The 12742-nt window shown below is 38.9% G+C and overlaps 1 protein-coding gene across 1 annotated transcript in view; it reads right to left on the minus strand.

The window, feature by feature from the left end:
• Positions 1-12742, minus strand: part of LOC150077916 (uncharacterized) — a 34322-nt gene that overhangs the window by 10942 nt on the left and 10638 nt on the right. The window contains exons 2-3 of the mRNA XM_090384264.1: positions 11384-11494; positions 6029-6385 (exon numbers count right to left, since the gene is read on the minus strand). Coding sequence (XP_090240390.1) covers positions 6029-6385; positions 11384-11494 — 468 coding nt within the window. The remainder of the gene's footprint in view (positions 1-6028; positions 6386-11383; positions 11495-12742) is intronic.

Genomic DNA, 12742 nt, shown 5'->3' on the forward strand with positions numbered 1-12742 from the left:
CCATAAGTTTATTATAACGATGGACAAATATAATTCAATAACATATAATTCAACATATAATTCAAAACATAATTCAAAACATGTAATTCAACACAGTTGATAAAAATAGATCAAGTAATTACAAAATAGCTTGCAAATTTCTGCTATAGAATTCATTTGGAATGTGCTACCTTGTTCATCTTATAAAGTTCAGATCAATTCTGCTTACGATCGAGTCTTTTACTATTATTATTAAAATTGTTTATTTGTTAAACGATGCAGTTTAGGTTAAGCTGTGGGAAAAAGTTCAGATTGTTATCAGCTCACAATCATCTTAAACTATGAGAGAAAGGAATTGCCACATCCATCAGTGATTCCAGTGACAACACATGAAAGGCAGGCCACACTGGAGTGTTTCTATCTCATATGTAGCGAACATTCCACAGAATATTTTTGTGTCCTACCATGTACAAAGACTCAAAGTTCCAAGATGATTGCCAATTGAAAATTCTTAACAATGAATCTTCTGCAACCAGATAACAATTACTAGAGCCGCTGTCCATATTAGAATGCTGAAATTTCACAAACACTTCATTTGAGCAGGTTAAAACGCACGCTATACATGCATTCTGTAGAATCAGTTGGGGTTCTTTCTGGAACTATATGGATTCAAATCTTTGCGCTGGTATACAGCATGAGAAAGGGTTAAAAAGAAAGGGAGTACCAGTGAAGAAAGGATCTATACTAAGCAGTCTAAATTCTTTTATTTTAAATGGAACAACTTCAACCAAAACTTCAATTACGAAAAGTTTAATTGGAATTAAATCGAAAAATATAAACATGAAATAAATATTTATATGCACATGCTAAGGCAACTTGGAGCAAGGCTTTTCCTTGCCTCCTTTGGCCTCTTTTCTTTCCTCTCTTTGACTGTCAATATCCTCGAGCTCTAAGGACTAGTGGTGTTGGTCACCGATTTCGCAAGCAGCGTGTTTCCTTCTAATTTCCTTCCACGTGATAGAAATTTATCAAATTTGCCAAGTATACTGTCTTCTTGTCCTCTGCTTGCATCCAGCTTCTAGCAAGTCTTCTGCATATCTATCTAGTTTTATATATATATATAAACTATTAATTTTAGGCCACCCGAACAATTAAATTCATCTGCCGTGCTGTGTGTCTTATGTCTTTTAATTTCATGTGTTCTCTGGTCTATTTGTCTGTTTTGCTGGAAGAAAAACCCCAGTTTCTGTAGGATAAACCTTGCTATATATGCCTGAGACCGATTAACTCAGCCAAGGAGTGAAAAAAGCCCATTAAAGTTCCTCGCGTCATCGATGGGATTCGAACTCGGGCCTTTTCCACCCGGTGTGGGGAGGACGGTGACGATACCACTGTGCTACCGCGGAGACACATATGATATGAAACTGCTGTGGTGGAACTGAAGTTTATCACCTATAATTATAGAAAATAACTGAAACAGCAATTTTCATCAGTCAAAAATTCAATCACCATATTATTTCTCCCTTATATTTCGCCCAAGGAACAACAAAATTAATAATAATACATTTTTTTTTTTTTTTTTGATTTGGTAGTTGTTGGCGCATCGGCTTCTGTGGCCATATTGCACCTCCAAAGGTTTTTGCAGTACTTTGATCCAAGCCCGAGGCGAGAATCGAACCCCCGACCTTTGGGTTGCCGGGCAGGTACTTTACCCACTCGGCTAGCCCGGTCGGCTTACATTTTTCAGTCTCCCTTTTTGTCTGCTGTTCATCCCAGCATGGTATTGCCAAGAAGGACACCACAGAGACAAACAAACATAGCCGTGTTCATTTAATTTCACCATGACGCTTCCTAAATGTACTTTAAAAACAAAATCCGCTCATTCTGTGGGCTGTCATTTCTGAAAATAAACTATAGGAGGTTTATTTTCAAATAATGGATTTACATAGCACATTGAAAAAGTTCTCGCACACTGGTATTTAAATGGTTTGCGCTACGGCCTTAAGGTTTAGTTGGGCATTGACGTTGACCTTGGTGCGCATGCATGCCAAGCGGAAACTGGCACGACCATTTCACTCGTCTGTCACAGCCGATTGATTGCAGAATGTCTCACTTTGAACTGCGTACTAACATCAAGTTCTTGTTTAAACTTGGGAAAAGTGCTACGGAGATGCTCCAAGCATTACAGAAAGTTTATGGAGATGATGCTATGAAGAAAACAGCAGATCACGAGTGGTTTAATCGGTTTATAAACGGATAGAAACGTCCGTTTTTAAACAGGAACAGAAAACGGAAACATGAACCTGTCGACGAAAATGTCACATAAATGAATGAAGGAACTCTTGCGAAATGATAGGCGAACGACTGTTGTTGAGATTGCTCACGAAATTGGACTGTCTGTCCGTTAGTACACACAATCCTGACGCAAGATTTAGGGATGTGTTGTATTGTGCACAGTTTGTTTCACGCTTGCTGTCGGACAATCATTTGGACTGCAGGAAAGCCAAGGTAGATAATGTCGTCAAAAAATTTACGTACTATCTGAGCTTCCTAAAAGAGGTTATGAGAGTTATGAGAGTTAGGTGTTTGCCTACGACCCCGAGACCATGCTCAAATCATCCGAATGGTACACAAAAATGTTTGTATGGCCCAAGAAATCTTCTGAAACAAAATCCGAAGTCAAAGTCATGCTGAACGGTTTTTCGAAGATGAGGGCATAGGGCACCACAAATTTGCAACTAGGGAGGGGGAGAAGCATTACTGCTACTTAAAATGTTGAGACTTTGATACGTTTGCGTGAAAATGCGAGGCGAAGGCAGTTCTGCAGTTCTTGGCTACGAAAATAATCAGTCACGCAGCAGCCCTCGTACTCTTCCGACCTCTCACCATCTGACTTCCAGCTCTTCCCTAAACTGAAAATGGGGTTTCGAGGTCTTCGTTTTGCTAAAGTGGATGATATCAAAGTAAACGTCGAAGCAGCACAGAGAAAACACGATTTTAAAGAATATTTCAAAGTTTGGGAAGACCGGTAGAGCAAGTGTGTGTGCGTGTGTGCACGTCGAAGGAAGGTACTTTGAAGTTGATTAGGTTCATCATCATCAGCCATTTTCAATCCACTGCAGGATGAAAGCCTCTCCAGCAACTTTCCAGTTCCTTCTGTTTTGAGCACTGGCCATCCATTTACTACCCACAAACTCATGAATTTTATCTATCCATCTTGATTAGGTTAGCAATCCCAATTCACTCAATAAACTTTAATAGTAAAATTCCGGGAACAAGGATAATGTACCTCGTATATATCAGTAATTCCTAACTTCTAAAAGGTTGGAAATTGTTGATCAACATGTAAGGAAGGCAGGAGTGCTTAACCTTTTTTTTTGTGCCATGGACCCCTTTGTCAGTCTGGTGTAGTCTATGGACTCCTTCTCAGAATTTGTATATATATATATTTTAAATGAATAAAATAAAATGCATAGAAAATTACAAAGGAAACCAATTATATTGAAATACAGTTATCAGAATATTTAAAATACAAATTTGTGATATAGTAATATACATATATGTGTGCTTCTTTATTAACGCATTAAATAACAAGACAATACATTTAAAATATAGACAAGTTAAAGATAAATTTTATTTCTAAAAGACATATCAGTGTGAAGGCTGTTGTTGCTTAGCTTGAATAAGAACATGAAACTATGATAGTCTCTAATATGACCACACGCATGTCATGTTGGACATCCAATCGATTTCGATTTTTTGTTTTGATGGTTACAAGTGTTAAAATCCCGATTCGTAAAGATGTATTGTTGCAAATGAAATTAAAGCTGCTTTAATTCAAGAAACACCAGAATTCTCCAAGGCTTTTTGAATTAAACTCCGATTGTAGTAAGTTTTTTGTCCTGAGGTCTATGAGTTCATCTTTGGCTAGGTCAACTATCAATCTTCGATACAGTTTGATTAAAAAGAAAAGAATTGCGGATCCATGGTTCAACTTTAATGCCATCAAGATAGAAAACTTTTGAAAGAGTGCTGAAGTGTTTCCAGGTGTTTGCAGATTTCTCTTTTCAAAGAAATTAACAGAGAATTTTGTATCTCCACTCCATCAACGGACTTTCTTTGATAAGCACTTGCTCCAGCATTTCAAAGTTTGCAAGGATATCGGCCTCTACTCGTTTTTTCCATATCGGCAGCTTAGCCAAGAAAGCTTGTAATTTTTCAATAGCATCCATAATGGTGACTTCATTATCTTGAATCGAAAGATTTATCTCATTCATATGGTTAAAAATATCCACCCATGGATAAAATCTTATCTTTCAAAGTTTTCGAAGAGTGTGTTTTCTTTTCTTTCAGAAAGAGTGAAACTTCTGTCCTTAGTTCGAACAAGCGCTTCAAGACTTGTCCTCTTAAAAGCCAGCGAACTTCTATGTGGTAGAGAAGCACTTCATATTCTGCTTCCATTTCTTGACAAAATCTTTTAAAAATTCGATGCTTCAGAGACTTGTTTCTGATAAAGTTGATTACTTTTATGGCGGTTGACAAAACTTCTTTCAGGGTTGTTGGAAGAGTCTTTGTTGCCAGTGCATGTCTGTGTAAAATATCAATGAGTGACAACGACGTGAGGAGCTTCTTTTTTCGCTAAAAGTAGCAACACCAGATGCATTACCAAGCGTCGCAGGAGCTCCATCTACATCGCTGCAAAGAGTATGAAGCTTTTTATTCCAGTCAAAGTTTTGTTTGGCAAAAAATCTCTGCACCATTTCCAAAACGTCGACAGTCTTTGTAATTTTCCAAAAGGGACTCGCGAAATAAGGGTTCTTCTTTGATGGCGTCAGCATGCACATAATGAACAAAAACAAGGCGCTGACTACATTGAGAGATGTCTGTAGTTTCACCCAGTTGCATACTGAAGGGGAATGGCGAGCTGCCGCTTCCTCGATGACCTGCTTCAAAATGTTAAAAGACATATCAACTGTTCTAGAACGTATCGCATCATTTGGCAAGGGAACCGCTTCCAGTTTTTTTCCTCTGTTCCAGTCCACACACCAGCTAAACCGTTTCCAGTGCACATGGTTTTACTAAAGTCTCTGCAAGTGTGGGACTTTTTTTTTTTTTTTTTTTTGTTTGCCAATTCGGTAAGTACTTTATAGGATGCTTCAAGAAAAAGTTTTTTTTGAAATGGAAAATCCAAATTTTTGAAGTGTCCCAGCTGTTTCGAATTGAGCTTTCTTCACACGAAAAAGACCACCATCTTTAGATGCATTTTCAGGATGGACAGACCTGAAGCGCCCTTTTTGTTTTGCTGGCTTCATACTTCCGTTCGCAAGAATTTTTCAGCCCAAAAAACACTGTGGCTTTTGTGTCCCATCACGTTTATTAATGCCAGTGAAACCATATTATACATAGTTTTAATAATACTTCCTTTTCTTCGACATTTCAACTTAAATAGGGTCTGTAAAAAAATATAAAATAAATAAAGCTAAAATAAAATATTTGATTAACAATTGGCGTTTTTTGAAACTCAGTATTTTTACACGTTTTTCAAGTAATTTGTTTGATAAATCTGCATAGAAATAAGTAATTTGTATGTTAATTAAGTGAAATGTAAGATATTCAAGAAATTTGTATAAAAAGTAAAGAAAATAAGGCAGGTTTTACAATTCATCCAAAGTTTTAACACTTTTAATGGCTTTTAATAAAATGGATAGACACCCAGATTACAGCAGAAGCTCAGTTGTCCTTCCTGGAATTCGGCTATTCAAGGAAATGCTAAATTTCAGTTAAAGTTTAGTGAAAATAAAGATGAAATTTTTTCCCCAATCGAAGTTCACGGATCCCCTGAAATCTATCCGTGGATCCCAGGTTAAGAACCTCTGCACTGGAGACTCCATAAGCATAGTAAACTCGGTACCCGAGCTTCCACCAGTAAAGCGTATTTGACACTCTACCCTTGAAAGATTGCCAAAATAAACATAAAAATATTTGATTTTTTTGGTAATGTTTGTTATAATTTATTTTATAAATAAATACATTTACTCTGCACGCATACCTGTATTTGTAGAACTTTGGATTCTTCTTGAAACCTGCTGGCTAGGGTCAGTTCTAGTTTTAACCTATCGCATTCACGGCGCACTTCTTGCACTTCTGTCCGTAGATTTGTTACTTCTACTTTTTCTGCTATCAGTTTGGCTTTTTGTAACAGCGTTGTGTCAGAATCTGACACGCATCTTCTCTCTGTCACACCATCCAAAGAATCGCACAAGGTCTTTTCCACTGTTGCTTCGTCCATACTTTTCCTGAGCTCCCTAAGAGATGATTCGTACTTGTCCACCTTGCGACGTAATTTCTGAATTTGTTCTTCCCTGCTTTCATTGTATTTCTGCCATCGGAAATTAATTTCTTTTACCTAAGGAATAGTTAAATATGATCAGATATATAATAATGTTGTTGTAGTTTGGTTTTTTTAGGAGCACCACGACTAAGGCCATATTGCTCCGTGTATACTATCTGTGTGTTGAGTTTCTGTTTGTTGGACGAAAAATCAGTGTTTCCGGGAAGAAAAACCACGCTACCTTCGCCTGAGAGCGACTAACTCAGCCACTATGTGAAAATAGTCCATAAAAATTTCCTTCCATCATCGACGGGATTCGAACTCAAGTCTTTTCCACCCGGTGTGGGAAGGAGGGTGACTCTACTAACTGTGCTACCCAACTAGGACATAATATACGTATATTACTTCTAAATATAGAAAAAAGTATATACATATTTAAAATATATATTTTTTTAAATATAGTAAATGGGTAGAGAGAAATGTTACTGGAGAAAAACGTGTTTTTAAAATATGACTGCACTATTAAACATTTGTGAATCTCAAAAGTCGTGTGTACATAATGTGCATAACCTCGCGACTTTTGAAGCCGGTTTATGATTAGATTTTGATGCATCAGCCAAATATATATATTTATATATAAAACGTAATAATAAATAAATAAAATTAATATAATAAAATACAAAATAAAACATATAAATATATAAAAAATAACAGAGAAAATAAACTGCCTGTGGGTTCCCTCCTGAAGAGAGTGATAAAGCAGTTAAAGGTTGGGAGGTCAAATTCGTGTTCTAGGGAATCATCAAGCTTTACTCGTTACGCAACAGTAAAAAAATCCACATTATTTTGATCATAGGGGGTTTGAAACCTCTTTCCCCGTAATTTCAGTTCATAGCCATAGTTGCATAATTATTTATTAGCAAAAAATGTCACACTAGGGCCATCCGGATTGTTCGTGAATTTTGTTTGTTCTCTGGTCAATTGGCCTGTTTGCTGGACAAAAAACTCCTTATACAGTCAGGTCTTTAAGGTGCCTGGTTGCTAAGTTCTGCAGCCCACATACTTGGAGTTTTCTTTACACAATGCCCTTTTGTAGATGTCACCAAGAGGGTGACTCGACGGGATTCAAACTTAGGTCTTCTCCAGCCGGTGTGCGGAAGTGGAGAAGACTTTTTTTTTTTTTAAAAAAAAAAAGGAGTCTAATGTTAGTAGAGAGACCACTAAGTCGGAAATTATGGAATGGGAGGAGGAGGTTCTCTCGGGTAACGCTGTCAAGTTGGCAGAATTGGACAGTGACAATGATAGGGATGATGAGGGCGCTGCACTTTTAACACCATGTAGATCGTCTGAATATCCCATCAAAACACGCCATCAAAGGCGGAAATGCTATGGTGGGGAAGACAACTCAGTTGGATCACTGTGTTCATCTTGCAGTAGATCTCCTGTTGCAAGAAGCAATAGGACAAAAGTTAAGACCAATACTCCTGAGAATGATTCGGATAAAGAATTAAGTAAAGTTGAGAAAAATGTTCAGAGTGATGTGGATTTGGCAGAGGAAAATAAATTTAAAATTTCTTCAGTTAAAATTGAGGCAGGAAATGACACTGAAGCAAGCATTTTGTCGTCGTCATCAAAGGAATTATGAGAAAAAACATGAAAATTAATCCTGATGTCCATAAATATGAAATGACAGTCCATGAAAATGAAGTGTCACCTGGCGATCCAACACCACAAAGCAATGAAACGCCCAAACACCCCAAACCATTATTAAACCAAGCAACACCCCAAAGCATTATATCTCCTGGGAGATATAATGCAAATATGGAGCACGATGCCACAGCGCACCCGTTCCTACGCTGATGCGCTGAGGATAACCAAACAGAATGCAAAGAAGCTCAGCCTAGGAGGAAAACGTTAATCAAACAGCTACACCTCGTTGTCCTTCGCCCGCTGAATGAAAATACTCAACAATCAAGCGAGGAAATAAATAAAATCATGACAAACTTGCAAGAAGACTGTAAAACAACAAGGATTAAAGCCATTCGCAAAACGCGTAATGTAGGTGCAGTAATAGAAACCGAGACAAAGGAAGAAGCTGACAACTTCAAGACGAATCCAAAAATCCCCGCTCTTGGCCTGTCTGCCGAGTACCCCAAAAAGAAGGGACCATCAATATTTGATTTGGATAGGGATTCTACCCATGACCAACTTGTTGATGAAATATATCAGCGTAATTTCCAAGGATCTCTCCCAGGCCAGGAAAAACAAAAATTAATTTACCCAAAGTATTCGACAAAGTCAAAAACTGGCAACAGCACAAATTAGATCGTTGAGTTGGCACCAACTGCATGGCAAGCATAAGGAATAAGGATCGATGATTGGGGCAACCACCGCTACCGTGAGCTCAAGTGTTGTGCCCAAGTGTTGTAAATTTGGCCACAAGTTGCACACCTGTTCCCAGACTGTTGCAACCTGTGGTCACTGCTCAGAAAAGGGGCACGGTTTTAAGTCATGCCAAAACAAAGGCCAGGAGCCTGTCTGTGCAAACTCTAAATCCCTAAAAATAGTAAAAATTGTAAATAGTGCAAACTGTAAATCCCTAAAAATGGATTATGCCCACTCCATCCGGGATAACAAATGCCCTGTGTACCTAAAGGCCAAGAGTTATCACCAATCAAAGCTGGACTATGGCAGCACGCCCTAAAAGATATAATATACTTCAATAACCAAATTCTTCCAATTAATGCTCAGCGGGCAAGAGCAATGCCCGACCAAATCAGAATAAAAGCGATGAAGAAAATTCAGATATAATAATCCTCAAAGAACCGTATACTCACATGAGAAAGGTCAGAGGATACCCACTGACCTATAAAATAATTCAATCAGAGGAGGAGGAACACCGTGGGCCGCAATCGCGGTACGAAACCCCGAAATCACAGTTACCAAAATTTCCCATTTATGAATGGCCTGGCAGTATGTGCCCACGTCATTAGCTCAATGGGAAGCTTCTATGTTATATCTTTGTATTGCAAGCCAGGGGAGGACATTACCTGTGCCACTAAGTACCTTGAGAATGTCTTGCAAATTCTTCCAAACGGGAAGATTATCGTTGGTGCTAATATCAACTGCAGGTCGCCTGTCTGGCATAGCACCACTCCGGACAGACAGGTTGCAAGAAACAGTCAGCGGTTTGAATTCCTGTCCAACTCTCCCTTTGCAGTTTTAACTCAACCGAACAATCTACCAACCTTCTGCAACACGATGTGGGAGGCAATCATTGACACCGCCTTTGCCACTAGAAGTACTGCGGGCAGGATCACTGGATGGACAGTTCAGGACTTGTGGACCACTTCGGACCACAGGGTCATTACATACCAGCTCTCCAGAACCCTTGTCAGATTTTCTGCTCTTAAGCGAAATCTTAACAGATACGCAATAAGCAAAGCCAACTAGGAGCTCTTCAAGACCTCGCTGATCATCTCCACAAAGCAGATTACAATAGAATAAAACCAACAACAACAGCCAATGAACTCCCGCGGGATATAATAAGGATAATTACTAGTTCTTGTGACAAGGCAATAAGAAAGAAGAACCTTGCTCCTAGTGCCGTTCCTTGAATTCAAGACGAAAAGCCTTCCAGCAGGCATGACGATCTTGGTCCGTCCTTGAAGTTGAAGTCCTCAGGAAACTGTACAGGGAAGCCAGAAACATGTACACAGCAAAAATAAGGAAGTGTAAGCAGCAATCCTGGGGGAACTGGTATCTGCCTCAGGGAACAATGACCTATGAGGAGTGGTGTATAAAGTCACAACCAACAAACTCCATAGAGGTAAGATTGTTACTTCTACTAGGACCCCACAGGACACCCTCCTGGGAAGAATCTATTGGTAACATCCTGGATGTGACGTTCCGAAAGCCACCAGCTCCTTCTACTGCAGAACAACTAAACTATGCCATGAGAACAACCATTAAGATATGTATAACCTGGAGCCCCAATTTAGTGTTGATGAGCTACACGCTGCAAGTGCTCTAATTAGGGATAGAAAATGCATGCCCAGGACCAGACCTGTTGGCCTGAAATAATCAGAAAGACTGCCGAGTACACCCAGAGGTCATTTTAAATCTCCTCAACTGCTGTTTGCAAGCTGGAATATTCCCAAGCGATTGGAAAATAGCTAAGTTGAAACTCATCCTTAAGAACCCCACAAAACCTCCAGACTTATCAGAATCATATCGCCCAATCGCACTCCTTCCAGACCTTAGTAAACTATTCGAAAGATTACTCCACAACAGAATTTTAGGGGCACTCATGTTTCCAACTTTCCTTCACCAAAACAATATGGGTTTAGACATGGTTCCTCCATGGTTGAAGCCTTGCAGAATCTTCTCATAGCGGCTGCTGACACAAAAAAACAAACTGTCATATTTAGGCCACCCGAATAATTAAATTCATCTGCCGTGCTGTGTCTTATGTCTGTTAATTGCGTGTGTTCTATGGTCGATTTGTCTGTTTGCTGGAAAAAAAACCCCCAGTTTCTGGGGGAAAAACCTTGCTATCTACGCTTGAGACCGACTAACTAAGCCATGGAGTGAAAAAAGCCCATTAAAGTTCCTCGCGTCATCGACGGGATTCGAACCCGGGCCTTTTCCAAGTCGTCCTGAAAATGCGCTGCTTGGAGCTGATCACTGAGCACTTTCCCAATCTTTATATCGTCTTCAAATTCTGACATCACGTTCTCTAGCCCTTCGTCAAGTCATTTAAGAAAATTAGAAACAACGGTGGTTCCAGTACCGATCCTTGGGTTTGGGATACTTCTAACGTTAGCCCAATCCGAAGTCAAATCAATCGGGTCCAATACAGATCCTTGGCGTTTGGGATATTTCTAACGTTAGCCCAATCTGAAGAGTAACCATTAATCCTCAACCTGCTGCCCTTTCAAACACCCTGCGATCCATCTTAGACTCATCCGTGATCCTGACACGTTCCAGCTTACAATAATCTTTCATGAGGAACTGAGTCAAATTTGCTAAATTCCATTTATACAATCGAAAGTTTGATAAACCACTACTTACATCTCTCAAGCCATGTTTAAGAATAACATTCTCCGCAAAAACTTCTCTGTATTTTGTTTCCATTTCTTCATAATCGTTTTCAGTCTGTATGGCAATTTCTTTTCTATGTTTCTGTAAGAAAAATGATTAATGATATTTATTATACGCATCTTATATTTATTTATTTAAATAAGATATACATAACAGATCAAAACTGTGTGATAACCATATGTATACTATTTTAAGAAAGTTGGACGGGCATCTATGTACATGACCAAATACAGAATTTAAATAAATCGATTTTCCGTTTGCTGGATGAAAAGTCCGAGTTTCTGGGAGAAAGAACCATGCTACCCTCGCCTGAGACCGATTTCAACCATATTGTGAAAAAGGCCCATAAAAATTCCTCACGTTATCGACGGAGTCCAACTGAGGTCTTTTTCACCCGATGTGGGGAGGGCAGCGATTCTACCAACTGTGCTCCAAAAAAATGGGAAGCTGCAGTATAATTATAAGAAAACTTCAGCATAAGAACAATAGATGGCGCAACAAATCTACACCATGTACGCTAGGAGTAGACTGAGGTTCTTGTCTTGTTATTGTCTTTGAAGGAGTTAAATTACTCTGTCTTTTGGTATTTATAATTCGTACTTGTCTAAAATATACATGTTTATATAGATTTATGCATATATTGCAGATGAGGTCTAAGTATATTGTAAAGAGCTGTTGTAGGATTTCAGGCGCATCAGCAACTTAGGCCATATTACACCATATACATTCTGTCTGTAAACTGAGTGTGCTCTGTGGTCGATTTGCTGGACGAATAGACCATGCTAACCTCACCTGAGACCAACTAACTCATCCACATTGTAAAAGAGGCCCATAAAAATTTTCTTACGGCATTTGGTGAGATTCAAACTCAGGTCTTTTCCACTCGGTGTGGGGAGGATGGTGATTATACCAACTGTGTTACCCACGAGGGCATTACAGAGAGAGAGAAAGTGAGGGGTGAAGTTAAGAATATTAATAACCTCTAATCGACTAGCTACACTCCTAATTGAGAAGACCTGTAAAAATTCTTCATTCTTCGACGGGTTTCGAATGCAGACCTTTAAAAACGAATGACAAATTGGTAAACCACTTTACTCTCACAGCTATATCGAAAGGGTAAAATGATTTCACAAACATTACTTAAGACAGGCTCCCGGTTCCAAAGCTCCAGTGGAATAATATGAGAATCTGTCAACTTAGAATGGGTATATGAATCAGAAGACGTTATTACATAACATAGATAATACCGACCGAGAGATTATTATAGTTGGCATCCACTGATCAAGAAAGACTAATGGCTGATAGCAAACTTATGACACTGGTTCCCCT

This window comes from Mastigoproctus giganteus, chromosome 11 (genome assembly GCF_048544385.1).
Source record: "Mastigoproctus giganteus isolate SK-2022 chromosome 11, ASM4854438v1, whole genome shotgun sequence".
Classification (NCBI taxonomy): domain Eukaryota; kingdom Metazoa; phylum Arthropoda; class Arachnida; order Uropygi; family Thelyphonidae; genus Mastigoproctus; species Mastigoproctus giganteus.